Raw genomic sequence first — 21,784 nt, forward strand, 5'->3', positions numbered from 1 at the left:
CATTTTTTGTGTTGACATGGTTTCTCTTGATAATTAACATGAGATATAGGTACCTTAGTTGTGTTGATCACTTGAAACCTATGGCTATATGGATTAAGACTGATTAGGTGAGGCGGTTCGATCTTTGTGAAGACATGTTTATGATAGATTAGGAAGAAGTATGACTGCATGCGCATGTCCCTCTACATCAGGACACTGTTGAAGCTTATGCGGCATTAAGATCCTGCTTTCAATAGTGATGTCGCTGGCATGGGCCTAAGGGAGGAGATTACTACCTTGGTGCACTAATCTTTGCTCCCCTTGATGGTTTTCACTGTTTATTGGCATATGGAAGCAAAACCATGACATAGAGCCACCACCAACTCCCCTCTCACGTGTGCTCGTCGTATTTGGTGGCATTAGGTATCAGAAAAGACTAAAACTAGATTCTAATGAGAGCTGGTTGAATTAGTCTTTCTACATATTGTTTGATTTTGATGCTATGGTTAGTGGGAAACAGGAATGTGATTTAAAGTTGGACTGGTACTATCTTTCTTTTCAGTCCATATCAACCGAGCTTATTGATTTCCAAATACTTCATTTTTGTTGCCTTATGAAGCTTCAGGAATCTAACACCATGATTCTTCTGTAGTGATTTATGGAACCCTAGTCTTGGTTCTTATGTGTTAAATCCTCAATCTAGAGATATCGTTGCATTGCACTGTACATTATTTGCTCGTTTCTCCCATGAATCTCTGGATCTCTGTGCTTCCGACTTCTATTAGCTTAGTCCCTAACTGGTTTTCAACCCTAAACAGAAAGTTCCATCACAAAATTCTCCACCCTTTCCAGCTATCAAGTCACTATCCGCCCACATTTTTTCTGTAGACTTTGGATGGTATTTTCCCTTCAGCACTCCCAGACATCTCTTTCCACACAATCTTATTGAAGACCATTCCTAGAACATGTGTGGAAAAGCAACATGGAAGCAATCAATTGCATCCTTGAAGTTTCTACTCCCACCAACACCACCAACACCAAGCTTGTCCTTCACTGTTTTTGTCTTTGGTTTTACTGACACTACTTAGGGAGGGGTATAAGTTTATGTTATGATCTTAAACATCTATTAATTTTTTTGATTTACGTTCTCAGAAACATGGTAATAGAGGATTATATTTAAAATTTTGATATATCAGTTAAACACATTTAAATTCTAGACTGTAATGATTCACCAACTCAAATCACCTTTGAACGTTGTTACATGACACGAGAATCATGAATGAACAAAAAGAAGAATTGCATTCATTTCAGAGAATATTTGCAGTGTTGCAAATTCTAAAGAAGATACCTAACTATTTTCACCACTGATATATATAATAGGTGGAAGATTACCATAAACAAACAAGCATGAGCACGCGTGGACAGCTACAGTGCTTGCAAGAGAAGCATTCAGGGATCATCTTCGGTTTCAGTGAAGAACGGAAGCTTTCGCTGTCAACAGTAAAAGGTGAGCACTCCAAGGTATTAAACGAATCAACACGGGACCACTTTGGTGCAGACTTACCTAGGATGTCATTTCTTTTGGAACAAGGGACTAAGAAGATAATAGCAATTATGATGATGATAATAATAATGTATAGCTGTTATCAAAGCAAAATGCAAGTCTAAAGTCTGTTCAAGTACTACAATTTTTCAAGCATATAATGAACATAATGAAATCTTAGCTCCTCCTAGTTTTGATATTAGAAAGCATACCTTCTCTTTGCCATTATTTTCGTCCTCAAATAATGTAATGTTTATAAAGAAACGCGAGAGAGAGAGAGAGAGAGACCTACCACCTCCAGCCACAAGCCCAAACCCTAACGCCCTTCAAGGCCCCATGGCCTCCCTATAATAATTGCCCACGACCTCAGTGGAAAGAACACGAGGCTCTGCATGCTTTGTTGTCCCCCCCACCCCCCCTGCTCTCTTCTCTTGATTTAAATTTTTAAATGGCCGCATACTGATGTCATGCCAACGGACATATCCTCAATAAAAACCCTCTTCACCCCATCAAAAGCCAAAGAAATCCCTTCTCTCGGTGCATTCTAGCATGGCAGCTCAAGAAGGGTCTGAGGCCTCGGTTGCTAGCTCCTCTACGGCGCCCAACAACTGGTGGGAGGTTCATACGAACCCTCTCTCCTCTTGGAACACCATGAGCCGGTGGCAGCCTCCGAACCACCATTCCAACTCCTCTTGTGACGAGGACATCTCCAACACCACCACGTCGTTCACCAACACCTCCAACCATTCGGGCCTCACCATGGACTCGTCCTCTGCCAATCTCTCCGGCGAACCAGTTGAGAACAACTTGTGGAGCCAAGTTCTGTTGTGAGTACAGTTTATAGCCTTGTATTGATTGAACTTAGTGGATAAGGAATCTATGATTTTTTTTTTGTCTTTTTTTTTTTTTTAATAAGAAGGATCTAACTATGTAACTAGTGGTTCAAACTTAAGGGAGAATAATATAGATAAAAATTCTGTTGGTGCAAACAGATGGAGATCTAAAGAAGTCTCCAGCAATTAGCAGCAAAAATAGAGGAGAGGCTAACCTAGGTGCATACAGCGAAAACTGTAATATGATGATACCTTTGTATCTTTTCTCCAAAAAGATCTTTATATATTTCTTTTAATATTTCATTAGTTATTATGCTTTTTGAAGTAGTTCAGGTAATAGTTAAGCAAATCAAACTTTCCTACCTGATCGTTAAATGTGGATATATCAAATTTTAACCAATTATAGAACTCAGGAATCAGTTACTTCTTGTTCATATGATCATTAAATGTTAAGCACCATAAGTATATATCTTAGAGGTAAGCTTGATAACTTGGCCTTTCAGAAATGTTGGAACTGGTGGAGACCTGCACAACAATCATGAAAATGGAGAGAACTTCCTCGAGGTGCTGACCTCCAAGAGCATGACGACAGAGATATTCGACCCAGCCTGTGATTACCTCAAGAAGATGGACAGTAGTTGGGAGTTCACGCAACAATCTTCCCTCAACAGCTTGGATAAACAGTTGACAAGCTATCATGGAAGCATCATGGGGCCTGAAAGAATGACAAACTTATCGGATTTGGTTAGCAACTGGTCCATCGCTCCTCCAAATCCACAGCTCAATCCACCATCGACGTGCAACGTTTCAATTAATCCCTCTTTAGCTCAGTACTCCACGTCAAATATTTCTCATATCAAGCACGAGATTCCTCATTCGCCATCATATCCTGGCAGTGGAATGGGAGGAGAGACGAATACAGGCTACGTTCCATGTTATGACCATGATACGAAAGAAGAAAGCCAACATCATCAGGACATGGGAGCTTCCATGCCTTCATTTCTAAGGCCGTTTAGTACTAACAATATTGGATACCAGACTGGTGTCAGCAATTTACTTATGGGCCTCAACAACAAATTCTGCAGTGGGATGACAGACGTGCCATGGTCTAACACGAGGAATTTGTCAGACCTTATCTCTTTTACTGACTCTTTGAACAAGCCAGCAGTGGACTTAAGAGCCTCCAAGTCTTATATAAAAGTCTCAGATTCATCTGATAATAAGAAGCAAGTCTTCGATAATTCATCAGTAAGTGCCATCAATATTTCGTTATTCAAATTATTATCGATATGCTGATTGATAATTTACAGCATCTCAACAGTTCTTTAGTATTTTTTCTTTTTTTTCATTATGGGTGAAAAATAAGAGTTCAATTTGTTACTTGTAGACGAGAGGAAATGGGAGAAGCAGTGCAACAACAAGTGAAGGGAAAAAGAAAAGATCAGATGACAGTTCAGAAACTCTGTTCAAGAAATCTAAACATGAGAACTCGACTACATCATCTCTCAAGGTAAGCTGTAAATATCCAAGTCCGGTAGAAGAAATGTTAACTGATTCGTATTTCTTCATTTCATTTCCTAGTTTCCACATTCATTTAATTAAAGTGGAAGGTAATTGAATAGAGCCAATGGAGATCATGCCTCTTCTTAAATGCTGGCCCTTCTCTAAGTGCTTGCACTAGGGAGAAATCCAGTTCGACTGGGGATGGTGGCACTCTGAACATTATTTTCAAAAGCAAAAGAAAAAAAAGAAACAAACCATATTGTTTAAAAACTCAATCAGTACAGTAGAAAAATAAAAAGTAATTTTCTCCATCCAGTTGCAGGCACCTAAAGTAAAGTTGGGAGATAAAATCACTGCACTCCAACAAATTGTGTCACCTTTTGGAAAGGTATTTTACAGATGTATTAAAATGTGTTTATTCCCTGCCAAACAACATCAAATTTTCTAAATTTATCTTTTTTTTCGATTTCAGACTGATACTGCATCAGTACTATATGAGGCAATCAATTATATCAGATTTTTGCAGGAGCAAGTACAGGTAACACTGTCGACTGCCTTTAATTTCCAGTACCTAGTGACGATTGAAGTGCAAGCAGTGAAGCGTGTTTTTAGTAGTTACCATGGCAACTATAGTTCTGTTTCTCACTACCCTGCTGCTTTATTACATTCATGTGCAAGTGTTTCCCAGCATGTTACAGTAACACAATACCTGGTTATAATTGAAGGTGTCAAGCTAATTATAAGCGTTAATTTGACTCCATTCCCGCTTCAACTGTTGATAAGAAGCTGGATGTTAGCAAGCTATGACTGCTCCAGTAATTGAATTTGGGACTAAAATAAAACTTTATATTGTTTAGGTTTCTAGCTCATTCATTATAAGTATACATGAAGGGGCTTACTAATTTTTCTGCTATTGTTAGCACCATTTTTGATGCTACTTGAAGGCATTGTCTCCTCCAAACAATTTATGATAACTCTTTATGATACTCATGCAGTTGCTCAGTGACCCATACATGAAGTCAGGAGCTTGCAAGGTACTGAAAGATTTAATCCACTGTTGAGACTTAAGATTAGTACATATTACTATGGATCAATAAATATATTGGTTTCAGGATCACAATACATGGGGAGGCTTGGAGAGGAAGGACAAGTCTGAGCCAAAGCTTGATCTGAGGAGTAGAGGGCTTTGCCTAGTTCCTATTTCCTGCACCCCCCAAGCCTACAGAGATAACAATGGACCGGATTACTGGACGCCGCCATATAGAAGTTGTCTATACAGATGAAGAATGAAGTCTTTCTACCTCTGATTTCATAGTTTAAGCAGTGATGAGAAGTTCTGGCACAACTACTTCTGCTAAAAGAAAGTACTGATAGAAGAACTGGTGGCGGTTTAAAAATGCTGCCTATAAAATATTTTGGTTTTGATATGGTTGAAATATCAATTGGTGTACGAAATGTGATATTTGTATGAGATTAACATCTGATTGTATCAAAATTTTACTGTACTGAAGGAACACCCACCTGGGAGAATTGACTTCTTAAACCCTAACCATCTCTGCCATTTTTGTATATCTCAAGCATGAGCTACGGGCCAAATGGTGTAACAGATGCTTTTGGATGTACTTTGCCGTGCTGCCACTTTATGAGCACTCAAGCGAGCACTTTGGTTTGCCTCTGGCACCAACTCAGTGGGACCTCGGTTTTTTCAGGGCTCTGTGGTTCATGTGCCTAGAAAATGTCTAGAAAATATACAAGCTCGTATAGGTAAGCCTTTTTTTTTATATATATGCATTATCTTGTTTGATCACATACATCAATCATTCTAAGACCGACCATATGAAGAGAAAAGAATCTTGCATCTTAGCTGTGGGAAGAAAATGCCATCAGGTTAATGATATATTTGTCAACCACCATCACAACGATATCTAAAATTTCTGTGGTTTTATCCATACATTGATGAATCCTAGCCACTCAAAAAAATTATTATCGATGGCCTAATAAGTTTTTGGATAAATATCTTTTAGTAACAGTGATGATTTTCGGCGTAAGTTGGCTAACACCAATTCTTTCTCGTCTGTCACTATATCATCCATTAAGAAGGTTGTCATGTTGATGGATTTGCCACGCCCAACAATTGCAAGTCTCTTCAACTGCCCCTCCTAGCTGTGCCCTTTAATATTCTTCTCCTTCTCTTTGCTTGAAGTGCTAGCGATGCAAAAAAGGAAAAGAAAAAAAAAAAAAAAAACCTTATCCTAGGTTACGATTACAATATTCTCCCTTTTGATAGTTTGTTAGGTTGCTTCTATGTACAATGCATTAATAGTAATGCAAACCCATTGATGGGTGAATTAAGTCTTGATTAAGGATTTTTTTCTATCTTGCAAACCCTAGTGAATGTGTACTTTGTTTTTGTAGGTTATTGGTGTTCATTTCATGGAAACTTTTTATATTATAGAATGAAATTAGAAGTCATTCACATACCTTATAATTGCAGCAACAACATTCCATCCGGTTCTGGAATTAATTGTTCATGATAAGGCATCTTAGTTATCATCATTACAAGTTTATTCCTAGTCATTATCTGTTTGAGAAATTAAGGTCTTTGACGCCTGCAGGGTTTTCTCAGACAAAGCACGTATAATTATGTGGAATACGCTTGTGGTGGTCAGTTCAAGTAAAAGAGCTTCAGCACAGTTCATGCACAGCTTAATAAAGTCTAATCAGAATATCCCAAAGATTCCATGAAAACCCAATCTAACTATGGGTCTATATTTCTTTAGCTATTCCTCTAAACAAGAAACAAAATTCACTAGCAGTTCAACTGCTCCCAGCAGGCTCTCACAACGACAACATTCAGGCAGCCACCAGCTGATGTTTTTCAAATATCCTTGTATTTTTCTTGTTTTCTCCTTTGGCTACGAGAATGTAGGGTTCAGGAGAGATCCTGGTTCTTGTTTGTTGCAGAGGGTATGGGCTGAGGGTTGTTCCTCTTCTCTTCCTCTCTTTCTCCACCACCCCACCCACACCCAACCCCCCCTCCCTCCCTCCCGGCCTACCTACTGTTCATATATCATAATGAAATTTCCCTCTTGCTCATTTCATGTATCATAATGAAATATGTTGTATGTTTTCCTACTATTTTCCAACAAAAAAAAAAAAGAAAGAAAAAGAAAAAATGGAACACATTGATTTTAACCTTTGTGTCAAATATTTGCAAGAATCCAAATTCCCAAGTTTCCAATCTCTATATTTTCATTATCCATTAGTTGTCTTTCTGAAGGAGAGATGATGGAAATTTCATTCTTATTATTCTTTTCCATAGATCAAAGCTCATGAAACTTCATCTAATTGATAATTTATATTATTTTCAGTATTTAGAATCAATTATTCATAAAAATGGGAAGATTGAAGAGATGGTTATCCATATACAGTAGTTGAGTAAAATAAAATGGAGAAGTGCAACTAAAATATGATAATATGATTGTAGAATACATTCCAAGTTGAAAAAAATATTATAGGACAATTATACGACCAATAATGTTTTATGTAGAATATTGAATAGCTGGACAATAATATGTACAAAAGATGAGTATGGCTGAATTAAGAATGTTTAGATAGATGTGTGGTAACATAACAAATTGATAGAAGAAGAAATGAATTCACTTGATGAAAGTAGCACCAATATAGAATAATTTAAGAAAATGATGACTTAGATAGTCTGGACATATATATACAATATAGATAGATATGGGTACTGGGCCGTGCCTGGTATGCCTGGCTCAGGCTCATCGGGTCACGGTCCAAATAAACTGTGCTAGACATGGCCCATTTACCTCGAACCTCGGCCTAGCACGGCCCTAGGCCCGGAGTCTGGCGGCCAGTGCTAGGCACGATCCGTGGCCTATCAGGCCAGCGGGCCTAATGGGCGGTCCATTTAAAAAAAAAAAAATCAGTCCAAACGAGCCATACCAGATATGGCCCGTTTAGCACCATTACGGGCCATGCCTGGCACGATCTTTTAATGCTGTTACGGACCACGCCTAGCCGTAATGGCTAATTTTTTTTTTTTTTGGATTGATAACGGTTATTTTTGGATTTTTTACCATTTTAACCTCCCCAACAGTCATAAAATGGCTACTTTGAGGGTATTTTGGAAAAATAAAAATATTGGATTCTTATAAATACACCCCTCCTCTTCTATTTTCATCACATCAAATCAACTCGCCGCTCTTTCTCCACTACTACTATTTTTTTCTAGCAATATTTAGCAAGTGTTCAATATTTAGCAATTAGCAAGTGTTCAAGGTTATACAAAAGAAGGATTAGTCCATCTATTGGAGCCTTAAAGTAATTGTTGAGGTCTTGAGGAGGAGTGAGAAGCACAAGAGAAAGCTCATAAGTCTCCGTCTACGACCTACCTTTACTCAATTTCTTTGTTCGATAATTTTTTTTATTTGCATAACTCATATTTAGACATAGTATTTTTGATGAGAGTCATTTAGGCATTCCCTCGATTTTAGAGGGAGAAAAAATTACTATTTCTGCTCCCTCTGCAACCAATATTGAAGATAAAGGTTCTGCTTCTTCTTCCCGTAAGAGGACTAGTGCCGTATGGAATGACTTTGAAAGAGTTATGGTAGATGGAGTTTTAAAAGCAAAATGTAAAAAATGTACCAAATTGTATAGTTGTGCTAGTAGTGGAGGAACTGGCCATTTGAAGATGAAAAAAATTTACGGTAGTGCAGTACATATAATTTTAAAATTTTGTGCAGTGGAAATAATAGATTAAATAATTTAATCCTAATTATATATATAAGATCTAATCTTAAACTACCACATCAGGATTTTTGATATGAAAAATATATATTTTAGATCTAAAAATAAAAATCACATCGATCTCATCGATGCTAAAATTCTAGATCTAACTATTAGATCTATCATAGGAATCAAAACAAGTTAGAGATTATTACCAAACAAATTTTGATCTTGATCTCTTCTAGTCCAATGATTGGAGAAGATGTTCCTCAAGTTACTCGCAGCCACACGAAGTCGTCTGACCTCTATAGAAAAATCCACGCGAAGACTGGCGCAGATCAGGGGCTCGGAGATGCTAGTCTGCGAACAACTTTGACAACTGATCTCTTTCTTGTTCTACAAGCATCTTGAACACTTCAAAGTGATAGAAGATCTGGAGGAGGAAGAGAGAAGGAGGAAAAGAGGCTTTGAAAATAAAAAATTTACAAGAGAATTGATTATGGGATATCCAAGAGAGGGGTTCCCTTTTTATAGACTAGGAATTGGGACTTTCCAAGAAAGGGAGCCATGAATCAGTACCAAAACCTCCTTTTGGCATTCCAAAAAATTCAAAAAAATCATTAGGATATGGAGAAGAATTTAAAGTCTCACACACCAAAGAATTCTTCAAAAAAAATAGAAAAAATAATAATATGGCTCCAACAATATACCATATATGAAAAATCCTTTCCTAGTCTGCATCTTATCTCTAATTCGGATCGCATTCGAATTAGGCAAGAGATAATATTATGACTCATCAGCTATAGCTGACCACCCTTATTGGATCCTCTCTCATGACATCAAAAATCATAATCCAAATTCAATTAGGCATGGAGAAATTGGCATGGATCCAGATGTGGCGCAAAAGATAAGGATAGAGTCCTAGTCTGACTTGGCATCTTCATTTCTAATTCAATTCTAATCCAAATCAAATTTGGATTGAAACCACTGATAGAAATGAACCTAATCTAATTAAAAATTTAAATATCTCATCAAATTTTTAATCCAATTAGAAATTAGTCGAGTCCAGACCCTGATCGAATCAGGATCAAATTTTTCTTATAATCGGATTTGATCATATCAATCACAATCTGAGTCGAACTGAATCTAATTCAATTAAACTTGTTCCAAAGCTCTTTATTCAATCAAATTGAGTCAATTAATAATTAAATTACTAATTAATTCTCCATAAATGGTAGAGTCCCAGTCCCAGTGAGACTCTCCCATAAAGTCCTAGTCTAAGTAGAACTCTTTACTAGAGTCACGATCCAATTGGACTCTTCAGCCATTAGATCTGATCAAATCTTCTAATGTATGTGACCCCATAGGTTCGAACCTAAATTAGTAGCATAGAAATAACTTCCTATACCAATCGATGTAACCATCTAACAATGATAACCCGATGACCGGATGGGTCGAAGTGTTGCAAAGCAACCTTCTAGAACCTACTGATGTATGGTTACCGTATAATTCATCTCTTTGATCCAAATGCTCAAGGTGACTTAGGATTTAACTGTCAACCCTAATTAAGTCGACCACATTGTATTTCAACCTTTCAAATCTATCTCATGGATAATCCTGGCCAAGGTTTTGCTAAATTAAAATACATGATGCATATCTCTTATCAATTCAGAGGGATCAATTCCATCTTGACTCACATACCAACTTTATAAGTACTTGACTGCACCCAGTATCCTTCTGTCACTAAGTTAAAAACTCAGATGGTCCAATAGTAAAGTACAATGAGTTTCTTACAAGTCACCATAATGGTCTTAAGTCGGAGGGACACTTATAACCGTACCCTTCACAAGCTACTCTTGACAGCAGAGTGCTCGGTACATGATCACGTTCGATGCGAATGGACTCCTACATTCCATCTGCATGCCATAACAGTGTCTCCATACTCTTTAGGTAAGAGGACAATCAATTTGTATGACACACAAGACCTATACTTGATATCGCTATTGTTCTAGTAATAGCATATCGTTTGGTCGTGAATATTTTTAAGGACTTAACGACAAATCCTCTTTTGTCGATAAATAATAGTCCTAAGGACTTCATTTCAACACAGGAGTTCAAAAATGATCAATTTATAATGAAAATATCAAATAATTTTTATTAATAAAAATTCATACACAATTTACAAGATGAGCACAATCGTCTAACGATTGGCTTTGGGACATATTTTTCAACAACTCTCACTTGGACTAAAGCCAATCGGTACAGTATCGTATATCCATCTTCGATTTATGATCATCGAACTTCTTGATTCTGAGAGCTTTAATAAATGGGTCGCCAGATTCTCCCTTCCATCGATTTTTTGAAGGTCGACGTCACCTCGATCCACAATCTCTCAATAAAGTGATAAGACGTAGAATATGTTTGATGCGCTGATAGGATCTTGACTCCTTAGCTTGAGCAATGGCTCCAGTATTGTCGCAGTATAACAAGATAGGACTATCAATGGAGGGTGCCACTCCGAGCTCACTGATGAACTTCTGCAACCATACAGCTTCCTTGGCAGCATCGGATACGTGATATACTCTGCTTCGCAAACAGAGTCTGCTATAGTATTCTGTTTGAAATTTTCTAGCAGATTGCTTCACTATTTAAGATAAAAATATAATTCGACATACTCTTACTATCATCATGGTCTGACTGAAAGCTGGAGTCGGTGAACCCTACAAGTTTCAAGTCAGTTTCATCATACACAAGTCATTGGTCCCTAGTATTTCTTAAATACTTAAGAATGATCTTTACGATCTTCCAGTAGTTTTCTCCTAGATCAGACTGGTATCTACTTACTACCCCTAATGAGTATGTCACATCTGGTCTCGTACATGTCATGACGTACATAATAGAACCCATTACTAAAGCATATGGAACTCTACTCATGCGCTCTCTCTCTTGAGGAGTTGTCAGACATTCTCCTTTCGAAAGAGAAATTTTTTGATCTATCGAAAGATAGTCTTTTTTAAATTTTCCATGCTGAACCATTTCAGCATGGTATCTATGTACGTGGATTGAAAAAGTCTGAGCAGCCTTTTAGATCTATCTTTATAGATCTTTATTCTAGGATGTAGGCAGCTTTTCTTAGATCCTTCATGGAGAATTGTGATGACAGTCAAACTTTTATTCCCTGTAATACAGAGATATCATTTCCGATTAAGAGAATATCATCCACATACAACACAAGAAATATAATTATCAAACCATTTGCCCACTTATATATGCAGGATTTCTCTCCATTCCTAACAAAGTCATACGTTCTGATCACCTTATCAAAACGTATGTTCCAACTCTGAGATGCTTACTTCAATCCATAAATGGATCTCTGAAGCTTGCACACCTTGGACTCATCTGTGGATATGAACCCTTCAGATTGTATTATATACACCTCTTCGTTCAGCTCTCCATTTAGGAAAGCTATCTTCACATCCATTTATCAGACTTTATAGTCCAGATATATTGCTATTGCAAGCATGATCTGAATGGATTTGAGCATTACCACAGGAGAAAATATCTTGTCATAGTCAATACCATAACGCTGATGATAACCCTTGGCAACCAAATGGGCTTTATAGGTCTCCACCTTCCTGTCTGCGTCCTTCTTCCTCTTGAAGACCCACTTACACCCTATGGGCTTTATCCCTTCAGTTGGCTCAACTAATGTCCGTACATTGTTGACCTTCATAAACTCCATTTCAGATCTCATGGCTTCAAGCCATTTATCAGAGTCGGATCTCTGTATTGCATCCATGTAGGTGATCGGATCCTCATCGTTCTCATCGAGATGACAGGATCTCTGTCCCGGACTAAGAAACCTAAGTATCTGTCCGGCTAACGTGGTACTCTATCGGATCACTTTAAGGATGTTTGTTCATTAGGCTCCAGGTTTGATCTCATCAAATCTAGTTCAGATTCAATCATTGGTGTCGATTCTTCTACCTGTCGAACTTTGTCAAGCTCGATTTTAGAGGCACTTATTCCTTCACTAAGATTTTTTTTTTCAAAAAATATGCCTTACTGCTGACAAACATCTTTTGTTCAGCAGGCAGATAAAAGTAATATCCCTTCATTTTCTTGGGGTACCCTACGAAATTATACTTATCGGACTTAGGACTGAGCTTGTCAGTTTATAATCATTTAACATAAGCTGGACACCTCCAGACCCTAAAGTAAGAGTGGTTCGGCCTACATCCTGACCATATCTCATATGCTGTCTTACTAACTGACTTGCTTGAAATATTATTGAGCACAAAATAGGCTATTTCAAGTACATATCTCCAAAAGAAGATCGACAGAGTTGTAAACCCCATCATGGACCGAACTACGTCCAACAAGGTTCGATTCCTTCTTTCTGAGATACCATTATGCTGTGTATCCCTAGAGGGGTCCATTGAGAGAGAATCTCATTCTCTCCTACATATGCCAGAAATTTATTGAAAAGGTATTCACCTCCTCGGTCAGACCGAAGAATTTTAATATTTTTTTAAATTTATTTCTCTATTTCATTACGAAACTGTTTGAACATTTCAAATGATTCAGATTTGTATTTCATCAAGTAGATGTACCCATATCTAGATAGGTCGTCTGTGAACATGATGAAGTAGCTATACCCTCCTCTAGCATATGTGCTCATGGGTCCACATACATCGGTATGTATCAGGCCCAGCACATCACTGGCTCATTCATCTTTTTCAGTAAAAGGTGACTTGGTCATCTTTTCAAACAAACATGACTCACAGGTAGGTAACGATTCATAATCGTGTTTATCAAGAATTTTTTTTTGAACCAACCTGTTTATCCTGTTCTTGTTGATATGACCTAACCTATAATGCCAAAGGTAGGCATCTATGATATCATCTATTCTAGGATGTTTATTTGAAATGTACATTACATTAGGCCTAGATACAATATAGATACCATTGTTCAACGTCCACGTAAAATTATAACACTATTCAAAATGATATTCCAAAATTTTTTTTATTGATATTTTATAATTTGAATTGGCCAAAAGGTCTACAGAAATAATATTTAAAAGAAAACTAGGACAGTAATGACACTCATTAAGAATAATATACTGAGACTCGAATACAAGCTTGATGATTCCTAAAGCTAGAACTGAAACTGATCTTCCATTTCCATCATTTAGGAATCTCTCGCTATCTCCAAATCTCCTAGTGACCTGAAGATCCTCCAATGAATTGCAAATATGAATAGGACTTTTAGTATCCAATACACAGGTCATTGTATCTATAAGAGAAAAGTTACAAGGTGTTATTACATAAGTACCTTGTCCAGCAACTGATTGCTTCTTCTTCTTTGGCCTGTTCGGGTCAAGAAAAGCGATATACTAAGGACAGTTCTTCTTCCAGTGACCTTGCTTCTTGCAAAAGAAGCACTCTGTCTGACTTTGATCAGCCTTGAATTTGAATTTTTGAGACTGACTCCTAACACCAGGCACCTTCTTATTCTTCTTCTTTTTTTCTTTCTTAAAGAGATGACAACTATCCGAAGAAGATTCTTCCACTAGATTCACTGTCTCCTTATAGAGCTGATGATTTTTTTCAAAAGTCTGTAGCAACCCCAACAGACCATGGTAGTTGACTACAGACTTCATCATTCTGAAATGACTGAGGAATGGCAGGTAGGACTTGGATAGAGAGTTCAGGATCACATCTTTTTCTAGCTGTTCATGAAAAGGAAAGCCGAATTTGCTCAATTTTTCAATCTGCTCGATTATGTATAATATATGATCGGTAACAGATGCACCCTCCCTCATCTGGATATTGAAAATGGCACAACTAGTCTTATGCCGCTCAACGTCATCAGGAGTACCAAAGGAATCCCTCAACACTTAAAGTATTTCCTCTGGCTGAGCTTCTTCAAACTTTTAGCTGAACTCATCGTTCATGGAGGCCTACATGATGCAACGAACTATGGTACGATTGTTGAGCCACTTCAAATAAGTACCTCAGACTGCTCCTCAGATGTTAGGAGCAGGCTCCTCAGATGCCAAATCCGTTATCACATAAAAGATCCACTCGTACTCTAGGACAATCTTTAACTTTCGATGTCAATTATCGAAATTTAGTCCGGTAAGCTTCTCACTGTCTAATAATGATCGAAGCGACAAGTTTGAGGCCATATCTGTACATACAAAGAAAGTACGAAGCCTAATTAGTATATAAATTTATTAATCCTAAAGATTTGAACTTTAGTCTAAAGGTCCTCCCATTATTTTATGCGAATTGATAGCCTCTATCTCCAATTCGAAGAATTACCTTAATTTTTTAGCAGATACTAGAATCCACACAGACTACATATAGGCCCGAGGATGGCTTGGTCAACCCATATGCATCTATGGGTAGGTTCTCAACCAATTATTTCTCCAAACAACTTCTAGTATTTAATTTAGCCCCATATTTTATTTCAGTAGGCGATGGGCCTCCACTGAAAGTTTTGATTTCATCAAATCATTAACATGAACCTACTCAGTGATTCTACCTAATGAGTGATCAGGCTCGAGGATGGCTCGATCAACCAAACTATTATCAGATAGTTTATCAGAGTCATATATGATGAATGATAATTTCATCATTTAGAAAGAACATCAGATGGATGGCACCTGCAATGTTAATCAGAAATAATAAACCCATTATCACTCACCTTAATGGGAGGCTATGATTTAGTTATCACCATAACCAGCTCATTTTAAGGACCTAATAATATAGATGATTTAATCGATTCAGAGAAAAGAGAAGAGAAGAAAAAATCAATCAGTAGACCATAATCCTCTCACTGACTTCACCAAGTCACTGAATCAGATTAGGTCATGCTGATTGAACTGGCACCTAGATCAGTCACACTGATCAACCTTAATGGCATGGGCTAATTCGAATCACTTAGTGATCTAATCAAAATCTAGTTCACCAAATTGGCCAAATAAGTGAGATCGGTGGGAAGGTCTGCTAAGCTTGTTTTAGACACCATCAAAATGGTCAGGTAAGCCGCTCCCAATTAAAAATCATCGATCGAAATGTTAAACTTACCTTAGACACCAATTAGTTAACTAGTTTCAATTTGACCAACCTAATGATTCAGATTCAACCACTGAGCCACAATCAAGATCCATTTGGTTTAATCAAAGACATGAACTTGACCATCTACAACTATTGTACTAGCAAAATTTTGATTAATCTAATTCAATATTTAGTTAGACTTAATCAATTTTTCTACATGGTCAATCAATTCTTTGATTCTAACCTTAGGTCTAACCTAATAAAGAAGACCTATGAGCTTCCATGTTCATTAAATCTAAATCACAATTCTAGATTTAATCAGTTTGATACTTAATTCTCAATTAAGTTTTGTATCAACATGGTTAATATTTCGAAAATAATTTTTCATGTAAACTTTTTACATCAAGTCATAAAATCTTTTAGATCAAATCTAAATTTTTTATAATTTTAGATCAAAATAATTTTGACTAAATAAGATTAGATGTAACTAACTATCTTCGCAACTTGCATCACATACAACAACATCTAGGGTTTCAAGATCTAGGATTTTATAAAAAAGTAAGTTTTCTCTTTTCACTTTTTTCTTCATGGGACCTCACAATGGCACCCCTACACACCATAAAGAGCACTCCATTAAATGAGAGGAGAGGGTCATGAAACTCTACTTGCTCCTATGACTGGACAACCTGGTGATTATCCAATATGAGTACTTTGCTACTCAGAACATCTAATCTAAATAAATAATAATCAGATCTAAAAATAAACTAATTTAAATCTAATCTAAATTATAAATAATTAGATCTAATAATAAAAAATTAGATCTAAAGTCATATTAATTCATATCAAAACAACCTGGCTCTGATACCAGTTAAAAAAAATTTACGATAGTGCAGTACATGCAATTTTAAAATTTTATGCAGTAAAAATAATAGATTAAATAATTTAATCTTAATCATATGTATAAGATCTAATTTTAGACTACCACATCCAGATCTTTGATATGAAAAATATATATTTTAGATCTGAAAATAAAAATTAAATCGATCTCATCGATGCTGAAATTCTAGATCTAACTATTAGATCTACCATAGGAATCAAAACAAGTTAAAGATTGTTACCAAACAAATTTGATCTTGATCTCCTCTAATCCAATGGTTGGAGAAGGTGTTCCTCAGGTCACTCGCAGCCACACGAAGTCATCTGGCCTCAATAGAAAAATCTATGCAAAGACTGGTGCAGATCAGGGGCTCGGAGATACTAGTTTGCGAACAACTTCGACAACTGATCTCTTCCTTCTTCTACAAGCATCTTGGATACTCCAAAGTGATAGGAGATCTAGAGGAGGAAGCAAGGAGGAGGAGAAGAGGCTCTAAAAATAAAAAATCCATAAGAGAATTGATTATGGGACGTCCAAGAGAGGGGTCCCCTTTTTATAGACTAGGAATTGAGACTTTTCAAGAAAGGGAGCCATGAATCAACACCAAAACCTTCTTTTGGTGTCCCAAAAAATTCTAAAAAAATTAGTATGACATGGAGAAGGAATTTAGAGTCTCACATGCCAAAAATTCTTTAAAAAAATAAAAAAAAATAATATAACTCCAACAATATACTATATACAAAATTTTTTTTCTAGTCTACATCTTATCTCTAATTCGGATCGCATTCGAATTAGGAAAGAGAAAATATTATGACTCATCCACTATAGCTGACCACCCTTATTGGATCTTCTCTCATGACACCAAAAATCATAACCCAAATCCAATTAGGTATGGAGAAATTGGCATGGATCCAGATGTGTGCAAAAGATAAGGATAGAGTCCTAGTCTGACTTGGACTCTTATTTCTATTCAATTCTAATCCAAATCAAATTTGGATTGAAATCACTGATAGAAATGAACCTAATCTAATTAAAAATCTAAATATCTCATCAAATTTCTAACCCAATTAGGAATTAGTCGAGTCCAAATGCTGATCGAATCATGATCAAATTTTTTTTATAATCGAGTTTGATCATATCAATCTCAATCTGAGTCAAACTGAATCTAATTCAATTAGACTTATTTCAAAGCTCTTTACTTAATCAAATTGAGTCAATGAGTAATCTAATTACTAATTAATTCTTCATAAATGGTAGAGTCTCAGTCCCAGTGAGACTCTCCCACAGAGTTCTAGTCCAAGTAGAACTCTTTACCAGAGTCACAATCTAATTGGACTCTTCAGCCATCAGATCTGATCAAATCTTCTAATGTGTGTGATCCTATAGGTTCGAACCTAAGTCGGTAGATAGAAATAACTTTCTATACCAATCGATGTAATCATCTAGCAATGATGACCAACGATCGGATGGATCGAAGTGTTGCAAAGCAACCTTCTAGAACCTACTGGCGTATGGTTACTGTATAATTCATCCCTTTGACCCAAATGCTCAAGGTGACTTAGGGTTTAACTGTCAACTCTAATTAAGTTGACCACATTGTATTTCAATTTTTCAAATCCATCTCATGGATTATCCTGGTTATGATTTTGCTAAATTGAAATACACTGATACATATCTCCTATCAATTTAGAGGAGTCAATTTCATCTTGACTCACACACCGATTTGATAAGTACTTAACTACACCCAGTATCCTTCCATTACTAAGTTAAAAACTCAGATGGTCCAGTACTAAAGTACAGTGAGTTGCTTATAAGTCATCGTAGTGGTCTCAGATCAGAAGGACACTTATACCCATACCCTTCATAAGCTACTCTTGATAGCAGAGTATTGGCACATGGTCACGTTCGATGCGAATTACTCCTACATTCCATCTGCATGCATAATAGTTTTCCACACTCCTTGGTAAGAGGATAACAACTCATATGGCACACAATGACCTACATTGATATCACTATCATCCTATTCGCATATCGTTTGGTCACGAATATTTTTAAGGACTTAATGATAAATCTTCTTTTGTCGATTAATAATAGTCCTAAGGACTTAATTACAATACAGAAGTTCAAAGATGGTCAATTTATAATAAAAATATCAAATAATTTTTATTAATAAAAATTTATATATAATTTATAAGATGAGCACAATCGTCTAACGATTGATTTTGAGACACATTTTCCAACAGAAGAGACGTCAAGAGAGCCATATGATGAGTGAAGCTCGTCTTCAAAGCATCCTTAATTTACAAGAGGGTAGTCTTGTAGATAGTTTTGCATATAATCATGAAAATAAAAAAAAAAGTATTGATCCAATAGATAGTTAAAAGATGAATTACCTTTTAACTTGTGTAAGTCTTTTAATTTTGAAGAGTATGTTTAGTTAGCCCTACAACTCGCTTACAGAAGAACTAGTAGACGTATATTTAGAAAAGTAGCTATGACTATTTTTTTTCGCAATGAAATAAAGTTTAATTGGAACTCTCTCTGTCCTAAATTCTAAAGTATCATTAACTTCTAATTTTTGGACAGCATCTGTTGATAATTATTATTTTATTACTGTTACTGCTCATTATGTTGATAACAATTGGTTATTAAATAAATATATTTTTTGCTTTTCATGCTTGTGATTTTTCACATTCTAAATAATAAATTTATAATATTATTTATCAAATTGTATGTACATATGGTATTAATAATAAAATTATATTTATTATTTTTGATAATATATTTAATAATAATTCTGTTGTTAGATTATTGAAAGCCTCATTGCATCCCATTCTAAATAAGAATTTATTATATATTAGATGTGTATATCATATTTTAAACCTCTCTATTCAATCTAGCATATATATGGTTCAAGATGTTATTCTGAAAATTTGAAATATAGTTTTTTTATTCAAATTTTAAGAGCAAGATTTTAAAAATTTAAGTAAATATATATAGATAATGATAAATATTTTAAAAAATTTAAATTGATGTAGTTACTCGTTGGAACTAACATATACAATAATATATGATGCATATCTATATAAAAATTTATTAGGTACATATATTAATGATCATGGATTAGGTTTTTCATTGACTGAAACTGATTGGAATAAAAATAAATTTTTTAAAAAAATTAATTAATTTTTATAATGCCACTAAAATTTTTTCTGATATTTATTATCCAACCTCTTGTTCATTTTTACAATAAGCATATCTTATTAGCTAAAAATTTGTATAACATAGATATGATGATATTTTAGAGCCTATTATTAATAAAATAGAATCTAAATAGAATGAGTATTGAGACAGAATATATTCTATATATAACTTAGCTACTGTATTTGATCTACGTATTAAATTAAGTGATGTTTTGATTTTATTTGATGCATATTGTAATATGAATCAAAATATTGAACCCGCTAAAGCAGAAGTAAACTAACTTTTTTATGATATTTATGCTTTATATGATGATAAGATTCATGGATCTAGTGCTTCTCATTCACAAACCTCTATCTCTTCTTCTAGTACTTCTCGTTCATCATCTGTTTTCTCATTCATTGTACATGAGAGATATACACATACTTCTTCAAGTTCATCTTCATCTTCATTTTTAAGTAGTGAACTTGAATTTTATTTACAAAATGATCTTCAATCTGCATATGATGAAAATCAAATAAAAAATCTTGATATGTTAGCATGGTGGAAAAATATTAAAAATTAATATCCTATAATATCCGTCATTGCACGTGATATCTTAGTTGTGCCGATATCCAAAGTAGCATTGGAATCTGTTTTAGTGCAGGTCGACAAGTTCTGGATGAAAAGAGTAGGATGATCGGTAAAATAATTGAGATACTGCTCTACTTCAAAAACTAATTTGATACTAGACTTCAAGATAAAGATAAACATAATACAACATCCGATGATGACGATGACACAAACACTACTAACGATCAGTAAGATTTTTAATTATTAATTTTTTATATTTATATTTTTTAGATTTATTTTTAATTATTGAGGTGAGTTATCTCAATTTCTTCTCTCTTCCTCATTGTATTCAGAGCTCAGGCCTAGGCCCCCTCCCTCCCTTGTATCATTTTGATTATTATTAATAAATTGATAGGGTCCGCACCAAAATTTCCACCATTACAAGATGATTTTTTATTTTACAAAAAAAATTTCATATCTATTTTTAATTTTACTCCTTAACTCTTTTATCATTTATAAAAAAATTATATTTTTTAAATTAAAAAAAAAGGACCGGGCCGGACTTGGATCGGGCCTAGCACGCGGGCTGGGTCATGCCGTGATGGCCCGTGAGCCATGCCAGCCCAGCCCTAATGGGCCATGCTGGGCCTAGGCCGTCGGTCGTAAGTCCTCAGTCCAGCCCAGCCCAGCCTCTTTCAATGGGTAGTGCCTGGCATGACTCGTTATTGTAGCTAACGGGCCATGCCTGGCATGACCCGTTTCGTGCTAAGCCGAGCCATGTAATGGATGGTTCGATCCATTGTCCATGTCTAAATATAGAGTAAGAGATGCACTAGCATGGAGTGATTTGATATATGCAAAATAATAAAGAGATAAAGATAGATTAAAAGTCATATGAGATGAATGATAAGCAAGAACTTGATATTTTAATACCTTTAGAAAGTATAGCCCTAAACCAAGCAGAATGAAAGAAAAAAATTCACGTAGCTAGCTCCAACTACTTTGAAATTAAGGCACAATTAAGCTGAATTCAGTACCAAAGACTTGCTGGTTAGGATTCACAGAACTCAATAATGTGTATTAATTTTGATGCACATTGATGAGTTGCTCAAATGTTGTCCCAAGTACTACAAGTCCCTTGTATGTTTTTGTTGAGAAGTTTTCCACCTACAAAATCTTGAAAAAATTACCTTTCTATTTTTCATATGTGGAGCTTAATTAAAAATTTAGAAGGACAAAATAGATGAAACAACATCTCTAGCATCTTTCTAGTTACCAGAATTTTATTAAAATCTTTTTTAAAAATAAAAGTTGGCTTCATGTAACACTGGGTGTCCGTGGATTAAGCCTAAAAAGAAGTCTATTCTCATTTATGCTCGTGAATGATGTACTCTAGTAGGTATTTGTGAAAGTATCCCATTTAAAACTTAGAATGATAATTGTTATCGCAAGTATTTTGGGAGTTATTTTGTAATAC

General features: G+C 35.6%; 1 protein-coding gene across 1 annotated transcript; it reads left to right on the forward strand.

Moving 5' to 3' along the window:
* The first annotated feature begins 1,498 nt into the window (after nt 1-1,498).
* LOC105031957 (uncharacterized) lies at nt 1,499-6,854 on the forward strand. The gene is made up of 8 exons (XM_010906260.4): nt 1,499-2,349; nt 2,859-3,603; nt 3,743-3,865; nt 4,175-4,246; nt 4,331-4,396; nt 4,854-4,892; nt 4,971-5,622; nt 6,474-6,854. The coding sequence occupies exons 1-7, from the start codon at nt 2,072-2,074 to the stop codon at nt 5,139-5,141; spliced, it is 1,494 nt and encodes a 497-aa protein (XP_010904562.1). The 5' UTR covers nt 1,499-2,071; the 3' UTR covers nt 5,142-5,622; nt 6,474-6,854.
* Nucleotides 6,855-21,784: the final 14,930 nt, after the last annotated feature.

This window comes from Elaeis guineensis, chromosome 4 (assembly GCF_000442705.2).
Source record: "Elaeis guineensis isolate ETL-2024a chromosome 4, EG11, whole genome shotgun sequence".
In the NCBI taxonomy this organism is placed as follows: domain Eukaryota; kingdom Viridiplantae; phylum Streptophyta; class Magnoliopsida; order Arecales; family Arecaceae; genus Elaeis; species Elaeis guineensis.

Coding starts and splice junctions, on each gene's coding strand:
- LOC105031957 (XM_010906260.4), top strand. CDS start 2,072: ATGGCAGCTCAAGAAGGGTCTGAGGCCTCGGTTGCTAGCTCCTCTACG. Junction 4,247..4,330: donor TTGTGTCACCTTTTGGAAAG/GTATTTTACAGA, acceptor TTTCGATTTCAG/ACTGATACTGCATCAGTACT. Junction 4,397..4,853: donor TTTTGCAGGAGCAAGTACAG/GTAACACTGTCG, acceptor ATACTCATGCAG/TTGCTCAGTGACCCATACAT.